Source organism: Drosophila teissieri, chromosome 3L (assembly GCF_016746235.2).
Source record: "Drosophila teissieri strain GT53w chromosome 3L, Prin_Dtei_1.1, whole genome shotgun sequence".
Lineage (NCBI taxonomy): Eukaryota > Metazoa > Arthropoda > Insecta > Diptera > Drosophilidae > Drosophila > Drosophila teissieri.
The window spans coordinates 14,285,537-14,306,295 of record NC_053031.1 but is presented as its reverse complement, the minus strand read 5'-3'; the positions used below and the strand labels follow the sequence as shown (position 1 = coordinate 14,306,295).

Genomic DNA, 20,759 nt, shown 5'->3' with positions numbered 1-20,759 from the left:
GAAAAAGTATTAATCCAGAGCGAGAGAGAACACAAGCTTTTGCAGAGAGGATTTGCTGGCACATGTGTATGAGCTTATGTGTGTGAGTGTGTGTGTTTGTGTGGAGCGATACTGTTACATAGCAGCTGTCTTGCCGCCCCACCTGCCACGCCCCCCGCCCCGTTCGGCGACTAAAAGACTCGTTTTTTGGCTCGTGTGTTTTTGAAGAGAGCGCGCGCCAAGTTTTTAGTTACGCGTCGGAACGGATCCGTTGAATAGCCGCCAAAGCGCGCTTAGATGCAGCAACAGCCAACTTGGCCAAGAAGAGCCGATCAGCCAACAGCTAGCGACGGTTTTAGCCCCCTCACAAGAAACGGCAAAAAGCAACCAATATTCGCCAATAAATATACAAAGGAAATAAGTACACGCATAAACAAACTTTTCTCGGTAAATATCGCAAAGTAAAAGTGAAATACAAAGCAAACTTTTCTTCCTCCATTTAACTAAACAATAAAACACAAATCCCCAAACAGTGCTCATATGATATCAACTTTCAACGCTCGTTAAGTGCTCACAGAAATCAAACAAAATATAAATCGAAATAAAGCAAAGCGTTTAAAAAAAAACAAACAAATCTGGCAAAGATTGCGCCATAAAGTTTTGAAATCCTAAGCTACTTATTTCTCTTGCATACTTCAAATCAAACGAGCTCCATTCTTTGTGGCATCAACGCATTGGATGCACCATAAGTATCTTATCAATGAATGGATAGCAAACAACACACGTCGACATAAACTAGTGATATCCATAGGTTAAAGTGTTCGTCAAACAGATTCGGTTACGAAACAGCTCAAGATCATAAAAGTCAACAAATTCAACATTTTATAGCAGTTCGGAAAGTGGAATTCATAAGCGACAAAAACAAACCATAAACATACATATATTATCCACATAATTCGGTAGTATATTCCGCATATACTCGTATGCTGCCTTCGAATATTTGATTCCAATCGCCGGGAAACGGGAAATTCAAAGGAAATGCAGAACTTTTCGAGGTAAGCTAACACCCAACTTAATGTGCACCAAAATCTTTATAGATTATTCAATTTCATAGTTTTATAACATATCTACTTTTAGGGTTTAGTTTTTTAACAACACATAACTGAAGAGAAAATAATTTGATAGAGTCTGAATCCGTAGATTTGAAGTTTCTGTCTTAAGACTGTTTTCCCAGTTAATTTAAAGTACTTCTAGTCAAAAAACAGGTAAAAATCAATTAAAAATCCGTTCAACCCTTTAACAATTTCATTTAATTCATCGTTCACCGTTCAGAACGCAGTTTGAACAACTTTTCTTGACCATCAATTAGGTAAACACGGAGAGAGCTCCACATAATGAGTCTGAGTGCGTCAGATACAAGGGGAATCAACAGATTTTATTGTTTGGATAATTTCAGGATTTTCCTCTTTTCATTTTCTGCGAAATCATTGTCGGAATCTTTATGCCCCACTCGAGGTATGTTTACTTTTGCTTTCGATCTTCCACTTGAATTAAAGCAAGCTCGTTTTCTTTCTCCGAGGAGCATTCAAAGTTGTTTGGTTAACTTAATTTCGAACTATAAATGAAAACCGACGACGACGACTCAAGGAATGTGAAAAGCCGCAACAAACAACGAGTCAAAAAACCCCCAGAGAATTTGAAATGACGCAATTAGAGCAAATAATAGTAGAAGAAATAGGAGAAAACAAAGTTTGTTTATTAATATTTACCGAAAATATGTGACAACAATTGAATTTAATGTGACGCGCCCCCATCATCTAGAAATCGACTTTGGACCAGCGCACAAAAAACACAATTGTGCAAACAGAGTTTTCTGAAAGTATTTTGCGCACCAGATGTCAATCGAATATTTTTACGCCTTTCTTTTGGGGCCATTGTGTTTGTAGTATAAATTTGCTCAAAAAACAAGGCTCAATCCAAAGAAGAGTTTGCAAGAACTCTAATTAATACCGAGTTATAGCTGACTTTGTATCGGTTGGTTTTTATTTTTTTCTCATTTCGATTGCCCTTGGCACCAACCTGACACTAAACCTGGGGTGAGCAGGGAAGCAGGGTATGTGGTTATCGAGACACTGCCACGTTTACGAGGCGATTGTTGCGAGTGTGAAAGTTCTTAATTACAAACATTAGGGGGCCCAGCGGCTTAGGGCCCTGAGAAGATCCGATCCCAGCGGGTATCTCGGATGACCAAGACGACACTTTTGAATGGAGTTTGTGGTCTGCTGGGACCGGAGGCCCGGTGGTGCGTATCCGCGATACATTTCAACACAAAGTGGAGACACTTAAAGCTCTACCTGTGTTGAAGACGAGGCAGAAGACTGCAGACTGCGAGACTCCTCTGCGAGGCAGAAGAATGAGAATGAGCCGAAGAATCTGGCTGGGGGAGAGATCTCGGGCTCAGCATGTGGCTAAGCCGATCATAATTCTTGTTTGACACACCAACAAACGGATGAACAAATGAACGAGGAGCAGCAACAACAAGAAGGCCAACTTGGTTGTAGAGTGGGTTCTACCACTTATATGGCCCCCGAAACTCAAGTGGCCAGCGGGTTCACTTTACTCCTACTGCGATACGAAGTCCGAAACATCCGATTTGCATGAGAAAGCGTCTCGGAATGGAAGGTGCCTCTGGTGGGTTATCTATTAAGGCTACTAGATTAACACCCCGAGAAGACGGAGACCCACGCTTTCCAGCTTAACGGTTACATTTCCGTTACAAATAAACATCGCAGATACATTTTTTGGTCTGCACGGCGGTGCAGCGAATCAAAAGGAGGAGCTGGCATATTCACAGCAAATAAAAATATCTGGAGTGCAATTTGTGCACAGCTGGTGGTGCAACCGTCGAATCGGATGGTGGCCCTGTGGTGCAACTGATACTGCAACTGCCACACTGCACCGCTGCACCACATCGGAAAAAGTGCCAATTTCTTGAAAAATTTCAACAGTTACCTATTTTTTCTGAATTTTCTTAGTTTTCAAAGTCAAGCCCACAGAAATATCCAATTGATATATTTTTTGGGTTTTTTCCAAATATAATATATTACATTAAACTTCAATGAGCCATGCTCAGTTCGTTTTTCTCTCTGCATTCTGCCAATTCGCAACGTAAAAAGGAGGAGCAAAAATATGGAGGGCAACTTGACAACACAGAAATTTGTTTGCACTCCATAAGGATTACAAATATGCGTGTCCCTTTGCTAACCGCTGCCCATTCCCCCCTTTCCCCCTTTTACTTTTAAAATAAATTTCATGCTTAATACGCATGCTTGGGCAATTTTTACTTTAACACCAAGTGGTAAAGTGGTAATGCCCGGAAGCAGTGCAGATGTCGCCTCGCATAGCCCAACGCAAGTTATTGACCAGGTTGCGTGGCATGGCCAGAAGTGCCAATGAACAGGGCCAAAAGAAAAAGAGGCGAGACTGCGGAATATGGCAGCAGGGAGAAAACAGTCGAATTGGACAGATAAAGATAAATGGTTTCGCACCAGAGTTGGCCACTTCATAAAGCTAAAGTTATTTTAAAATTATGGATGTTTCTGATTTATAAGTTCAAAAAACTTTTTACTACTTTTATTTACTAAAAACTTACGAAAACTCGCGTTTATAAAACAAACAATTAACTTATTGTCTTGTACAAGCCTCACAATTATACATATACGTTCTTTTTTATTCATTATATATATGGAAACGCACTTACCTCCTTAAATAAACAATGAGTGCTCGCTCCTTTAATAAATATTTGGTAATTATTTCAAGAAGCGCATCTATTTTTAAAACAGATGAATTTCACATAAAGATCAAGAAATGTGTCAACGGCATTGTTACTTTTGGTAAATTTACCTTGAGCACGTCTATTTAGTGATACAACATATTTGAGTAATCCCAACTGAAAACATGAAACACTTTGTTTATCTTTCAAAAAGAACGCTTAAATTTCTGCACTAATTAAAATGGTCATCAATGTTTATGATTAATTGGGAGTAATAAGTGAGAAATTTCAAATTGGCAGTCAATGATTATGATTACTAAGGAGTAATAAATGCGCAACTTGAACTTGCAAGTAAGTTTGCTGCTAAGTTTCGACATGAATTTTTAAAGGAACCTGTAAAAAGGATTCTGACTGCAAGCCATTCACTCTAATTACCTGACTAGCCACTCGAATATAATTATATTATTAATTATTCCTGTTTGCGCTCGGCAACAACACCCCTCCCCGCCGCCATGCTCATTGGGGCATTGTTAATCAATTAACTAATTGATTCGAGCTCTTAAAAGTATGTCGTCTGAGGCCCATTCTTCGGGGACAAAAAAAACAATGCCGAGTGGAGACGTGGACTTCTGGGCCAAAGAACCCACTTGCGAGCCGCGCTGGCGGCTGCCACCTCAACTCGACCGGAATTGGACTCACTCCTTTGCCGCGCCCATTGTGTGGGCCAAATGTCAACCCTTAAAACCGACCGGGATGCACAATAACACAACAACAAATGAGACGACGACTACGACGACGACGTCGTCGTCCATCCTTTCCATTATGCGACGGGGCACTTGAAATCCATTTCTTTCCCATTTTACATTTTTGTGTACTCTATTTGCACCCGAGCCGCTTGTTTTGGACACGCTGGAATGAGCCGGTCATGTGGCGGTTGATAGGCTTCTGGGTGTGGGTCTGGATCTGGGTCCTTTCGATCCCACATGTGCGTGCATTATAAGCGGGATTTACGTGGTCCACTTGATGCCCTGCCCCCAGCTCCTTTCGCAAAACGTGTTAAATACGGCATGGCAGTGGCTGGGGGAGCGGGGAAAAGGGTCAAGAAGCCAGCGTCCGGCTAAACGCTTTCAATTTGCTTAATGGTCCCTTTCGGATTCGCATTCGGGCTCGGATTTCCTCGTCCTCCTCGTCAGGATCTCGAGGACAATCGAGTGCGGGTGTGCCAGGAACATATGCCTCCACTGAGTGCGAATCCTCATCCTGCATGCACCCATTTGGCCTGCTATTTGGCTGGCATTATCCTCGGCAAATGTGTCATCTGCAGTGGTTATTTGCATGGATTGGACGCTGGTCTCATCTCGAGCAGTTTTGCTGCCCACTTTTTGGCCAGATAGAGTTCCAAACCATTAGACTACGCAGGAGCTTAGACGCATAAAAGGATTTTGCGCATGGTATAGGGACACGTGAATTAATTAGGCAAACACAATTTGATATATACATAAGGAAGTGATGAATAATAATATATAAGATATATTAAGTCACACGAAAAGAAAGTTAAAGAAAACAACATTTTGTTGTAAGGCCTAACATTTCATTTGTACTATTTAATGAAGTTCTAATATTTAACTTATTACTAATATGTATTTGATCACTTCCTTCCAGCACAACGCATCAACAACTTCTCACCACCACCAGTTCCAGCACCAACAGTTCCAGCACCACCCAGTCCGCCCGCCGGCTCGAGGGCCACAGATTGAGGCGCCAAGGAAGCCCGACTCCATCTGCGATATGATGGAACGTCTGTCCACGCACCTGTCGCTCACCGGCCTATCGCTAGCTCATCCCCTGCAAACTCACCTGGGTTCCGGCGGCGGAACGCACCACCTTGGTCAACTGGCGGCGGCGGTGCATCAGCAGCAGCAACAGCAACAGCAGCAGCAGCAGCAATCCGACCAGGTACTCGGCCACTCGCACCACGGTCTGCACGGCCAGCAATTGTCGCTGAGCCACCAGCACCACCATCCCCACCAGTCGCCACAGCATCAGCAGCAGCACCAGCACCACCCGTGCAGCAGCAACAGCAGCAACGGTTCCCCGAACGGCTCCACCGGCCTGGGCCTGCATCCCCACTCGGCGCTCCACCTGGCGCACCACCACTCGCAGCTGCATCAGCACCACCCGGCGGGTCAGCAGCAGCCGCAGCACAGCCAGCCGCCGGTGTCCACCTCCTCGGCCACGCACCACAGCCAGTCGCAGGCGCTGAGCCACCAGCCGCACAGCAACGGCAGCTCCCAGCTGGGCGGTGGTTCGGCCGGCGGTGGTGCGGGCTCAGTGGCCGGCGGTGCGGCCAACAGCCACCACAGTGCTCCAGCCTCCAGCAGCGTGATGGCCGCCGCAGCAGCCGCCCACCTGCACCACAACTCGCAGGCGTCGCCCATCAGCAATCTGCACCAGAACATGGGCAGCCTCATGAACAGCGGCAGCAGCGCGAGGTGGGTGCTTTCAAATGAAATAAATATTTTTAAATCATATGGATTATTATTCACTTTACATTGTATAACAAATATACGAATTTTGTAACTTGTGACTTATTTTTACCATTTTTTACCATTACCAGCGATGTCTTCTTCAGCCTGATGATCCAGAACACAACCAAGCGCCAAAACGAGGAGCACATCAAACGTCCAATGAACGCTTTCATGGTCTGGTCCAGACTTCAGCGGCGCAAGATAGCCCAGGACAATCCCAAGATGCACAACTCTGAGATTTCCAAACGGCTGGGTGAGTTAAAATATATTACATTATTTGAAAGTTGCAGCTACCAAGGCTTTTCAGTTTTTCATAAAGTCTTTATAACACATTGTATTCACTTCTTGGGCTTATGGCTTGCTGGCTTTAAACAGAATGCCTTCAACACTCTGCCTCAAATCTCAGCCACATTGAGTGCCCCGAATCTTAGCCACCATGAGTGCCTCAAATCTAAGCCACCATGAGTGCCACAATTGCCCCTTCAAGCTGTTATTTCCAGAACAAACAAACTATTTAAATCCCAACCAAGCTCACTTGAGCTCCTCGTTTCGTGTGTGTGTGTGTGTTTTGTATGACGAAAGCCACGAAAGCCTCGGTTATCTGGTGGCAACGTTTCTTTCGAAATGTGTATAATCTGCGGACAAAGGGATGGGCCATGGATGGCAATACGAAATACAAAATGAAATTAAAATGCGGCACACGACCTGCCAATCTCTCGCACCCACTCACTCCCACCAATCTCCAGCTCCATCTCTGTCCTACGCTTATGCAAGTTCAACTAATCAACGTAATACCCAACTGTACAATGGCAATGACAAACCAAAAAACACCCGCCACTCAACGCAACTGTCAAAAGTGACAAGCGGCTGTCAAACAATGAGCAGGAAGAGCAGGAAGAGCAGCGCAGGAAGCCGTTGATTACGCAGAATCACTGAAGGGGTTCGGTCTTGGGATCGACCTTGTCCACAGATCACATAGCCCAGAGTCCACCCAACACCCACCCACCCGATTAAGTTTGATTCGCCAAATCACGGCCGCCTTTGTCTCTCACCCGCTTATGTTAACTAGTTGCAAAGTTAAGTAGTTTACTTCTGGCTGGGCTCAGAGCGTCGCCAGCTAATCCCACGCAAGTCTTATCGGCTCTTCGGGTCTCGCATCTTTTGGGCGTGCAGTTTTCGAGCTGTTACACTGAAAAAAATCAACAATAACATAGAAAATATGGCCTTGAAAAACTTAATATGCTGATATAATTATTTAAAAAGCTACTACTACTTTGTGCACACTTGATAATTATTGGAAAGCATTGAATAAATCGAACATGCAGTTGGCATTATATGTCCATAAAACAGTTTTATATATTAAACCGCACCAAATATAATTTTCAAGTGTTTTAATCGATACAATCCAAAAACCTTTACGCTCCGCATTCAGTGTGGTAAATTCAATTTCCATCCAAGCTGCAAACACTCGACACGTGGCAGCCGACAGCCAAGTTCTTTAGCATAACAATACAATGCCAGTTCTTAGGACTACCTTTTTCGATCAGCTCATGCATATTGGATGACAGTCCTATTTTATAGATTGGGCAACTCGACTCGACTAATCAGTGGCTGCTGTCATAACAGTGATAACAAAAAAGAAAAATCAAATCGAAAAACCAATGCAAAACCCAAAGACAAGCTCATCTTGGCCAGCATCGAACTGAACTTTGAGGATTTTCCTGGTGTTTTGTGCAATTTTTTAATAAAACTCTACGGGGTTTCCCCTGGGTAAGAAATCCACGCAGAACTCACCCAGTCAAGCACTCGTTAAATGACTTTTTCTTGCATTTTTATTTAGCCATTGTTGGCGTGGAAACAAAGGCAAATTAAATGCGACTCACTTGCCATCCAGTTGAGCGAACCAAAGAGCAACAACAGGCAAACTCACTGCATCTGAAGGATGCGAACAACGTGAAAGGGGTTTTTCCAGCTCCTGGGGGCGGACTCCCTTGAGGACCCCCTTTCTCCTTATAAGCCATCCATTGATTGTACATCCATTTGGGGTTCCGAGTCCAATTCTCTGCCAATGCCAAGAGTTCAAGTAAACATATCGATGGGATGCAGCAAACTTAAATACAATTTAGAGGCAAACTTGAATTTCGAATTATTTTCTTTCGATTTCTTTTTTCCAGCGCTGTTATTGTTGATATTGTCGAGCTGCAAAGCTTTTGTTCGCCTTTCACATTTTCCTTTTTAGTCCGCTTTTTGGCAAATCCATTATGCGAATTGACAGCTCCTCTCGCTCGTCCTCTCGCTTTCAGTAATATTTGCTGTCAGTTGCAGTCTTTGTTAAGTTTGTTTAGAGCGGGCTGAACATCGAGGGGGTGGTGGTGGTGGTGGTGGTGGAGGGGCAGGAGCTCGGAAAATTCTTTTGTGGCAAAGGTGGAACTGGGACAGAGTGGGCCAAAGCTAAACTGTCAGCCACCTGGTTGTTGGAAAGTATGACCGCGAGACCAGGGATTGTCCTTTACATGCTACGTATTTAACCATTTCGGGTTTTCCTTTCAAGAATAAATATTTTCCTTTAGCTTGTAGAAGAAATTGTGTTTTTGGCAGGCAAAGCCAGGACTTGGAAAAGCATTTTAAAATATAACTATTACTTCGAAATATAAGAGGGATTTTACATGCCTTTTATTGCGACTCGTGTATTTAAAAAAAGATTTATAACACGTTTCACATTTATAAGTCCCCTTTTTGTGATAGGTTCTTAAAAAGCAACGAATGAGTACTGCCACATTATCAGCTTTCACTGTACTTATCACTTTCATTACACCAAAAACAACCAAACAAAAGCGATTTATTTAAATAAACAAAGCAAACAAAATGAAAATTAAAATTAAAATGAGAGAAAAAGCACAGGGGGCCGTAAAAAGGAAAGCAGCAGCAAGCATTTGCCACATTTACACAAAATGTCAAAGTTTTTTGCACTTGAAAAAGTTAAGCCAACATTCAATTAAATGAATAATTCAACAACAACAGCAGCAACAACAACAACGACAAAGGCCACGCTCATTATGAGAGGAATTGCCAAACAGAAAAAGCACAAAAAGCCGCAAGATGATGGCCGAGGAAGAGGAGGCAAAATAACTGTGGCATAAACAAAGGCGCCACAAAAAATGGCGGCGCGAAAGCTACTTTTTCACCACAGTGCGATGCCCATGCTTCGCGAGCGACAGAAAGAGACGGGGCGTGCGCGTGCGAGCGAGAGGGCCCCATACAGCGGCTACAGTGGAGTGGCTCTTCAGCTTCAGACGCCGTCGCCGCTGGCGTTGCCATTTATTTTATACGCCAAACACAAAAAAAATAAACAAACAGAAAAGCCCACAAAAGGCTGGATAAAATTGTATATATGTATGAGTGGGTAAAATAAAATAGAATAAAATGAAATGAAATGAAATAAAAGTGAATGTTATAGAAAACAATTCAGTGCTGTGCGCGGGCTTAATTGAAATTGTAACTGTCATTAATTACTGTCTGGAAATTTGAATTACCAACAACCAGAGCGGTGGCACAAACAAAAGGCGACAGCAGCAACAACAACAACACTGCTTCTGCCTTTCGTGGAAAAGTCTTTCGCACCGCGTTTTGTATATTCGCAAATAATTGAAAAACCTGTCGATTCGACAATGTTCTTTATTTTTAATCAAAGCTCCAGCCTCTCCGGCGGGAATATTTCATAATGGCAGACAAAGCCGAGGAGAGTTGGTTGAATGAGCCGCTGGAAACGGCGCAACAAAAGGCCCAAGGAGCAGGAACAGGCGCAGGAAAAATGCCAAACAATCACAAAAGGTCGAACTCAAGCCTTTGCCCACACCCCCTTGATCCCCTTTTGTTGCTTAATAAAATGCAAACAATTGATTAGTTTGCAATTGGAAAAAGCTTTCGAGGAGGCGTTTACGTGGGCGGTGGGCCGTTGGGCCGTTGGGTGGGCGTGAAGGCTACGACGCTGCCTGCCAGTGGCAACTGACAGGTGGAAGACGAGTGTGTTTAATGGGTGGAAACAAAAAGAATTGACGGGAACTTTAGGAAATTGTAAACAAAGCTCTACTACACCCCTTACTCATTAGGCAAGGGGTATATCATGCCCACGCAAGGGTAAATCACTTGATCACCGCTTAAGCAGAGTGCATATATGTACATGCAAAACACATATCCTTCATTTAGGTGAAGATCACTTTATTTGCAGAACACCTTTTAAGTATGCTACGAAATTCACCAAGTGATAGCGAAACTTTTATTGAACGTTTTCATTTGCTTTATTTTAATCGGAACTGTTATTACAAGAAGATAGAGATGCAAAATAGGTTGTTTGTTTGGGTTGTTTACAGGTTCTAGATCATATTATTTTTAAATGTTCAAATATCAAAATATACTGTATAATATTTGAAGAGTATCCCTGAACCTATTGAGAGAAAAGCTAGTAGACACCACTTAATTACATATTAAGTAACCTAGTACCTTACTTCCATCTGCAGATCTAACCTTTGAGAAACAAGCCATTGTTCAAATCCCAGTGTGAGAAGTTTTTCCTACCCACTAGGCCAGCTAGAACTTGGGACTTATTCTCACGATTCCCGCAACAAAGAACCAGCAAATAAGCCAGATTTCGAGTGACCAAAAGGGGGGGCAAAGAAAATGGAGAAAACTCCCAACGCTCCACCTAAGGCCATCAAATTGCTGGGCAAACAAGTTAATCTGTGGTCGCGTTATGAGTGGGGCCCCCAAAACTGAGCCACCAGCAGAAGAGTGGCTAAGTAATCCCATAAGTAGCCCGATTGTCCGGGTGAGTGGAAAGTGTAACTGCCGTGTACCCCAAAAAAAAGAAGAACCCACAAAAACTAGAAACTGCAACTGGTGATGGTCAAATGGTGATGGTCAAATATTTGCTCTGTGGGTTAGGCGAACGAAACGTGCAACGTTTCCAGGCCGGAAAAACTTGTTAATTGTAACAGAAAGAGTCTCGGAAATATCTCGCAACTGCCAAGTGCTGGCTTGTTTTTCGTATCAATTATTAAGCTGGTCAACCAGCCAGCCGGTGAGGAGAAAATTCTCGGACTGCCTTGCAGTGCTGGTGTGCTGAATTGGTAAAGTGCTGGAGTGCTGGAGTTGTCTGTTTGGCCAAGGGGCGCCAACATCATAGACATTGGGCAAACATAGACATTGTCATTGTCATCCTTTTGTGGGTCTAGTTTATTCAACTGCTCAACTTGTATCTACAAGTATGCCCCCATCTATGTCCACCGGCTGCTGGTCTTGTTTATTATTATGTCCAGGGCGCCTTTGCACCGCCTCCCTCTTCCCACATCCACATCCACATGCACATCCACAGCGCCCCAAACAATCCATTCTCTCGAAGGTGTCGTCCCCAGAAGGAGAGTTGCTCATTTGATGGCCAGTTGGGCCCTTGGCACTGTCAATGTATCTATAAATTAGTATTTTACCATTATGAGTGGGTGCCAGTGGGATGGGGATTGGTATGGGGAGTGGGAGTATGGAGTATGGAGTTTCGGGAGGCCTTTCAGCCTTTGTATTGGCCTTATTGTTATAGTTTTCGTTGCCTGTGTGGGCTTTAGTCCAAGTCTGGCTCTGACACTCGATTCGTTTGCTCCTCGACCAAGAAGAGACTTCCAGTTGGCCCTGTCATCGTTGTCTGTCATAACAATGCCTCCGGTGTGTGTTAGTGGCTGGCTTTTGTGACCAAGTGTGTATGTGACATTATTCCGGCTTTGTGTCCGCCTGACAAGCCACTAAAATTACACGTTATAACTAATTAGCGACTTGCCCCCCACACACACACACACCCACACACCAAGCGATTCCCAGGCAATTCATCAACTAATTTACTTTCAATATGTCAACAATTTCTTCGGTTTTCTTAGCTGATTATGGAATTACAATCGTTTGCTTGCGACTTTGTTAGGCGAAATATTAAAGGTTTGGAATTCTACCATCCATGTATTATATAAATTTTTAAGGTAGATGCCAAATTAATTATAAATTAAATTAAATAAAAATAAAGTAGTGGCATTTATGACTAAATGACATCCTTAATGATTAAGTGCAAGCCAACAACATTACATTACTTTCTAGACAATCTGTAAAAGTGGTTAGCCTGCTCAGCCAACCAAATCCAGTACCATCTTAAAACTCCCCAACTGTTTAACTGGTTAGAAGGTCCTTGTTATTGTGGAAACTCCAGTACTGCAGAGCTCATCGACTCATTCTCTCCTTGACACCATGTCCCCTCATCAGACGGCATATGACACATGTCATTATAACGTTTTACATTAACTTAAAAACATTTGCAATTTCCAAACACACAATGGACGATCCACAGCCAGAATGGAAGACCTGCTTCCACGAAAGCAACCCCATGTGCCACTTATGCGATGTCTCCTCATAGGACGTGTCCTTATAGGATGTGTCCTTGCTTGTGTACCGCACCGCACACACACAAAGTATCTGTGTGGCGGCACGTGCAACTGTGTGGGAGTACCTTGTACACATCCTGGCCAACGCCCTCAAGAACGTTCCTATGTTTCTCCAGCGACCCCTACCCGAAATTAGAACCCGAAACCACCTGCTGGGCTGGCACTCTGTGTTCGTCTGGATCGAAAAGGGGAACCCCGAACAATGGCGGGTCGGAAAGAGACGGATAGTGGACTGCAGAGTGAGACAACAGACAACCACTGACAGCGACATTGTTTGCTGTTATCCTTGGTGCACAGACAAGACAAGTTTTTGGGGTATCGGGTGGTGACCCCGACCCCCGGCCCGACTTTATGTTTATGTGCGACAGCTTTTCGAGAGTGCACTCCAATTGTTGTAGCCAGATTTCCGACAAGAGCCTCGAGAGCAAATGTATCTAATGGATTAACGAGAGTTATTTCGATTTTCCAGGTGCCGAGTGGAAGTTGCTCACCGAGGAGGAGAAACGTCCGTTCATCGACGAGGCCAAACGATTGAGGTGAGCTTTATCTGATTCATTATACTTATAGATTACTAACTTAAGGATTCCTTTTCGACAGGGCCATGCACATGAAGGAGCATCCGGACTACAAATACAGACCGCGACGAAAGCCAAAAGCCCTGAGACGCGATGGCTATCCCTATCCAATGCCATATCCATCTGTGCCCGTGGAGGCGTTAAGAGCGGGTAAGTCCACGACGTAGTTTACCACGCATTTAAGTTATTCATTAAAATCCGCTCCAATTATAAGAAATTCACTTTTCCCCCAAAACACACACATCGCTTAAAGAAAACTCCTTTCAAGCCGCAAATTATGTCAAAAACTACCACATTAAGAACCACGAAAATCCATAAAGCAAAGCGCTAAGCATAATAATAAGTGAGTAATATGCAAACTAGCGGCAGAAGCACAAGACAAATGCAAATTTGACACGAAATAAATAGGATTTGGGGGTATGAGTCAATGGCACAACTATCCCCCCAAGTATCCTTTATAGCCACCACCCATCTGGCTGACAAACTGTGAAGTCATCATCCTGGCTTAGCAACTCATTCGAGTGACTGGAGAGGATCGGGGCAAAGGAACACCAGACAGCCAGATAGACAGACAGGCAGGGAAGAGCCATGTGACATGAGCCATGAGCAGGAGCATAAGTTTCCATTCATGATTTTCTATGGTCATGAAACGGGGAGTGGAAATGTGGAAATGGAACTGGAAGTGGGTGGGTTGTATGTAGTTTTTGGCCGCCGGTTGGAGGTTTTAAATTAGCATTTGTCACGTTTTTTGTCTTTCACCCCGAGCGGTTGTTATCCCGGCCATGAGCCTGGGCCCTCAATTTAACGCAAGTTTTCTCGGTTTAAGTTAGTCTCCTTTCCCTCACGGAGCTGGATGATTTATGCCCATCGGAAATGATAATAAAAATGCTAGGAAATGCGTAATAAATAAAGCGAATTAGTCTATTTAGCTGCCTCGTGGCTTCCCCATCAGTGCACTTTGTGTGAGGAAAGGGATTTGGTAAGCGAAAAGTGCAGTCAACTGTGGAATTACTTAAACATAAGTATATCGCAAGAATTTGTGTGAGGAATTAATAAAATCTGGGTATAGGTATATACAGAAATACACTTAACTTAATTTTTAGCTCTGCTAGAGATGTCTTACTCTTTTTAAGACAATTATTCGTATAAGATGGAACACGGACCACTTAAAACCCCTTTTATGAAATTCCAAACAACAGAGCTTCCGTTTGTTTACTGCAACCGGTCATTACAAAAAGATGGACAACAATGGATCAACAACCTAATCCGCTATTATCATAATAACAATGATGGATGGCAGCCAAAACCGTCGCTACTTGAAATCGCCAAAGAGTTGAAAAGAAAGAAATCTTTCAGATAACTACATTGTGTTTCTTGCGTTCGATGGAAACTTTGTTGTCTAAGCGAATTTAATTGCTCGGTGGAAGATCCAAATTCGGTTGGACGCGGACTCTCAATCAAATCCATAGCGCCATAGCATCAATGAAATAAATGCTGAAGACTTTCAATAAGCGGCGCCTGTAATTATCAACTTGGCCACAAAAGGCCAGACGAGCAGATGGACGACTACCGTTTAGGGCAATTGATAATGACTTCCAGGCATCTACCAGATCATCATCTACCAGATACGTAGATACTCTCTCTGTCTATCTCTGTCTCTACAGATCTGACACACTCATTTCCAAGTGAAATAGCTGATTCAGCGCCCAATTAAACGGCGATGGCGATGGCGACCCCGAAAGAAAAATGATTATTTAAACAAAATGAAAGAGTTGACCGAACAAAGAACGCAAATATTTCGAGTGGCAATTATTTTAAACACACACCAAGGCAACCTCAAACTGAGCCGCAACGAAGCTGCATTTCAAGTCCAAGTCCAGATGCACAGTGGTGCGAGATTCAGTGTTTTAAAGAAACTTTAACTAGTGGGGAATTTAATCAGAATATTTGGAAATTATTATAAGGAACAAAGTTGCCAGTTGTACTATGTTTTTTCTGAACCAGTAAATTGCAACTGATTTAAAATTTGGTTTATGTTTCTAAGCAAGCATATACCTTAAAAAATATAAATATAAAATTAAGTGCCTTAAGTTGATGTGTGTAGTTATTTACTTAACACCTTTTATTATAGATATTACCACTGTGGTTGCAACACGATGATAATTGATAAATCCCTTTTTCCTTAACCCCTTCCCATCCTTAACCCCACTGAACACTGAATTCATCTCCGATGTTGTTCGCTTCACTTGCAGGCATTACGCCCGGTTACTTTGCGCCCGGTCCCACAGCGGCTGCCTATCACCTGGGCAGCCATCTCGGCCAGACATCGACGCCAACCACGACGCAGGTGAGTCCCGCTGCCCAGCGCCCTTTCCACCTTGTCCCCTCTACCTTTCGACCCCCTCTCCATAGACCTCAAGTGCCACCGTGTCCATCAAAACGGCTGAACGGTAGCGGAGACCAATTACAGACATATATACGAGTATAGTGTGTAGTGTGTAGTGTGTAGTGTGTGCAGATGGGCGGAGGTTACTGCGGCGGGTTGCCTTAATAACATAATTACAAACTCCTACGGAAGACGCCCACTTTAAAAGGCGGAAAACATGCCTGCGATGCACTGAGAGAAATAAAATTGAATTCGGGTTGTATTTAGAACAATGGCTTACATAAACATCTAAAAATATAAAGTGAATAAGTTGAAAAGCATTACTTTTTCTATAAAATCATTAAGAAACTCTGTGCTATGGACACCATTGAAAACTAGTGATATAATATATAAGTAACTACATTAGATGATGACTTAGAAAGCCATAACTTATTTTCCTCGGTGCATCTGTGACTAGGCAGGCGAAAAAGCGGCTGATCCTGGCCCAATTGAGTTTTCTGACATGTCATGCCAAAGGATTTGGCCGGCAAGTTGTCATTACATGTTTAGCGGTTCCAGGGAGTGGGGGTTCCCCGTTTTCGGCCAGATCGAGTTGATAAACAAGGGCAGGCGTGTCCTGAAAAAACAAACAAACTCGGACAGGTGGGACGTTGGACGTGTGATCGTGAATCGAATCGTAAATGTCCTCAGAAGTGGAACAGCTGCCCCGAGAAAGCTGCTCTGCAAGGAATCCCGAGAATGGTTGAGCCGTAGCCAAAGTTCGGGCCTTTGTGCCTCCATCAGGTGGTCAGCTACCCATGCCCAACTTCAATTGATTAACAAAGCCCATTAAAAGCCATGACTCTCGGACTCTCGACTAGCGACCATTGTCCATTCTGTTCAGAGGCCATGTATGTAATTCTCGGGGCGATGCCTATTTCACTGCGTGATTGATGTGGCGTTGCAGATGCGGTGCGGGTGTTGAAGGTCTGGCATTAACATTTGCTGGATAATAACACACATCGCTCCGTTCCTCCGCCGTAATAATAGACTAAGTTTAAGCCAAACAAATCTCGATGCTGAGTGATGGAATGAAGGAGCATTGGTGTCCGCAGGAAAATTGCATAGTGGGCGGGTCTCAAACCTCTGACATGGCAAATTGCTGACAGCATTCCTGCTTAAATTTGTATGAGAACTCTTACATCGGCTCTTAGCTTTTATCATGGAGCACTTGGATTAATAGCTTAATATTAATAGTGGAAATAAATATAAAAAAACACAACATTTCAATTTGTTTGTAAAAAGAAACAGTATATAATCAGAAACAGCCTAGACTTTTTGAACGAATATGTTTGCTGGTTGTTTTTTTGGGTTTTAATTGGACTCCAGAGGGATATTTCTAACAGGTAGCCTTTCTCGTACTTCTACTTCTATTAATTGATCGTTCAAAATCCACTCAAAAAACACCTTGTTGACACAGCTGCTGCTGAATTCCTGACTAAACACTAAAGTGTCATCCTGGCTCACCTGCCACCTGCCCTAAAAGAACCGCGTTGCGTAACCCACTCGGCCAACAAGGGGTTCTAAACCAATTAACTGGCACACGGATAAGTAACCGGAGCCTTCGCCCAGCCAGAAGACAAACAGAATATCCACTCGTTAATGCGATGGATCAAAATATTTACGAATCCACACTAATTCCCAATTGGGTGCAAATCAAATCAAATTGTAATCCAAAACGCTCTCGGCACCAGAGACAAGCCAAAAACGAGGGAAGCGAAGCAATTGGGGAGGCCAGGATGACGATGTTGAGGAGGTTGGTGATGATGATGATGTGTTAACAACATAATTATAGCCCAGAGCCAAGTGTTTGGTTCGCTTCGAAAAAAAGGGGAGCGCAGTGCACAACCCCTCGGCCAGCAGCAACCACTCAAAACAAAACGGAAATGAAGCAAAACAACCCTCTGATGTGCTTAGTACCCGTTAACATTCACATTCACATTTTCATTCACTCATACCCATTCCCATTCCCATTCCCATTGCGAGAATCATTCGCATCAACGAGAAGAACTGGCAACTGGTGTAGCAATGAAAAACGTATTGCAAATCAAATAAAATTAAATTGAGACCGTTTCGGTTTGCAGTGAGGGGGAGGCGCAGCGGGGGTTGTTTTTCGCCTCAGCCACAATTAGTTGGTCAAATAAAGCCGCAAAAGTGTTAAGCAATTTGCACTAATCAGAAGGTTAAGCACTCCAGTTGTCTGCGGTTGATTTGGCTCAAATTAAGTGGGTTCGTTTGAGAAGCTCAGATGGTTTCCATGGCATCCTTAGATGTTGTACAATAGGAATCACCCAGTTATCTTTTATTGATTTATGCATTTTAAAGGTTTTTTGCTTGGTTACATTTTAAAACCTATTGATATGGTTTCGATTCGCTGGGATAACGATGGTTAAACAGCTTAGGGTGAACTCAATATAAATATTCAAATGTTGTTATGCAGTTTATATGTAACAAGCGATGGTTTCTACTACGCAGCCTTTGGTGTTTAAAATTTTACAGCACGTACAAACAATAAAGCATTTTATGTATTATTAATTAATATTTATTATTAATATTTATATACATAGATGGTTTAAAAGGGGAAACAAGAGGAAACTAATACAACTGCTGAAGTGTTAAATCCTTTCGTTTATTATTTTATCATTTAAATGATATGCTCATTCAAAATCAAACTAAGTATTCATGTCCTTGCCTGTCCTTCACAGGCCACCCTCTCCGGTCAGATGGACAAGTTCGCCCTGGAGCGCAGCTCGTATCTGAGCAACTCCTCGCAGGCGAGCGCCTACAGCGCCTACTTGGACCCCAGTGTGCTGACCAAGGCGTACTTCGACTCCAAGATGTACCAGGATCGGGCGGCCAACTATGCCTTCGACATATCCAAGATCTATGGTGCCCAGCAGCATGCAGCAGCCCACCACCAGCAGCAACAGCAGCAGCAGCAACAGCAGCAGCAACAGCAACAGCAGCAACAGTTGCTGCTCAGCGGGGGAGGGGGCAGTGGCGGGGGCGGCAGCGCCAGCTCGCACAACAACAACAGCAGCAGCGGACTGGATGACCGCGATGCCACGCCCCAACTGGAGGCGGTGGAGTCCAAGCCGCATCTGCACTCGCCCAGCGACGTGGGTCTGGACTATGCCCAATATGCCCAGCAGTACGGCGGTCAATTGGCATCGGCAGCGGCAGCGGGGGGTGCGGGGGGGGGTGGGGCTGCAGGCGCTGCCGGGGGCGCGGGCGGTGGAGGTGGTGGTGCCACCGCCGCGGACTTTCGGCGACCGCTGACGGTGATCTTCTGACCACCATCTTCCAATGGCAGCGAGGAGTTGAACCTGTCCATGACCTAGGAGCAAGAAAGGGGATCACTCCTCTTCCGTTCGCAATTCTGATCAGGTTTATCCGAATCGGTCGCAAGTGTCATGCATTTTCCCGCAAGTTTGTAACCTTTTCTCTTTAAAAAACAATTCATTATTCATTTTATTAGTGGTGAAACTTCGACCAATTTGCGATTTGTGAGCTTCACAACTTTATCAGAATTTTCGAACGCAAAGCGAGTGGAAAAATCCCCGAGAGGATATAACGAAAAGGGTAACACGAATATAACCGAAAATGCGAGATTAAAGTTAAACGTAGCCAACATTTACATTTAAGTCTCCAGTTGTAAACTAAACTTAAGCTTTGTTAAAATAGAGCAAGCGAAAGAATGCGGAGAGGGGACCGAGGGGTAGGATAGGAAAATCGGTTCAGAGAGGCAAAATCACTTGGGAAAAAACAAGGAGAAAATTTCAACAAATTGAAACACAACGAGCGGTGCAATTTTTTATGTTTTAAACGCAGATCGAAGTGCATAGCATAAATTTAAAATTAAATTTAAATGTATTTAAATTCTACACTAAACACACACAAAACCAAGCAAAATACACACAAGATATATACATCAGAAACCAGAAAAAATCGAAAATCAAAAAATAAAAAATAAAAGACGCATTGTCATCAGCAGCAAATGGTGAATTTTTTGAATAAGTGGGATGAGTGTTTTTCAAATTTAAAAGCAAAGGAAAACATAAAAATCGAAATAAAATGTTTTTAAATTTACTATTGGAGTATAGACAAGTTTCTTGATAATTTAATTGAATAGCAAACAGTTTTAATTAAAATTAGTTAATTGCCATTATCATTGTTATCCACATCGTGGCATTAGCGTGGGCGGAAGTGGGTGGCATTCGTGTGGGCGGCAGTGGGTGGCGCTGGCGAAAGTCAAGAGCGCTAAACGCGTCCTAATGACGGCAACTTCTGGCCAATCAGGTTGACAAAATGCAGCAGAGCAAACTGAATTGCTCAAGCAGCCGCGACAACTTAACGCTCAAGATTGAGCGCTGCCACGAAATTACCGTTGGCCACTAATTAATGGGCGCGCGCAAGTTGAGGTGCAAAAATCCAAGTAAATTTAATTAATTTTACGCTCTCTTAGCCGCCGGCAATTAGCGGTAATTGTGGAAGTAAGTCCATTAACTCTTGGGGTAGATTGAAGCCAGAGTTGTCGCATAAGGCTGGCGCACTTAGCAAATATGTTGCGACATGGAACATGGACTGTTCGACGAGTTTCTTAGTTAAATGAAAAATGGTTCTATATGTGAAGATACTTTAACTTGTTTCTTTGTTGTTCTTATCATTTATTAATCAGAATATATTCCATATCTACATGACTTACGCATTCTACATTTTTCTAGAGCGACACCTAGCGGATAACATGCGACTCAAAATGATTTCGTTTGCGCCATCTAGCTACTGTCAACCCATTCTGCAGATAGGGGTCGCCTTTGTCAATGTGTAGAAATTCTATGTCAGATTTGTGTAAGTTTGGTAAGCTAACGCGTTACGCCGCCAGATGGCTCGTGTTATTGTAAATGAATTGAAAATACAGTGAACACTCCGCACAGTGAACTTACGCCAATATGTTTAAATATGTATATGGTTTAATTTTAATTGTTGTTCTACTATTTCATTGATGAG

At 43.3% G+C, this 20,759-nt stretch overlaps 1 protein-coding gene across 1 annotated transcript; it reads left to right on the top strand.

Annotated features, from left to right (window-relative positions):
• Positions 1-345: 345 nt before the first annotated feature.
• Positions 346-19,638, top strand: LOC122618496 (ras GTPase-activating protein raskol). The gene is made up of 7 exons (XM_043794970.1): positions 346-1,034; positions 5,414-6,243; positions 6,369-6,532; positions 13,222-13,288; positions 13,350-13,477; positions 15,580-15,674; positions 18,458-19,638. Exons 2-7 carry the CDS (start codon positions 5,540-5,542, stop codon positions 19,043-19,045), a joined length of 1,746 nt encoding a protein of 581 aa, XP_043650905.1. The 5' UTR covers positions 346-1,034; positions 5,414-5,539; the 3' UTR covers positions 19,046-19,638.
• Positions 19,639-20,759: the final 1,121 nt, after the last annotated feature.

What these genes read in the sequence shown, in the direction of transcription:
- LOC122618496 (XM_043794970.1), top strand. Translation starts at nt 5,540, where the DNA reads ATGATGGAACGTCTGTCCACGCACCTGTCGCTCACCGGCCTATCGCTA. An exon ending in AACAGCGGCAGCAGCGCGAG is followed by an intron (nt 6,244 to 6,368) that starts GTGGGTGCTTTC and finishes TACCATTACCAG; the next exon opens with CGATGTCTTCTTCAGCCTGA. An exon ending in CGACGCCAACCACGACGCAG is followed by an intron (nt 15,675 to 18,457) that starts GTGAGTCCCGCT and finishes TGTCCTTCACAG; the next exon opens with GCCACCCTCTCCGGTCAGAT.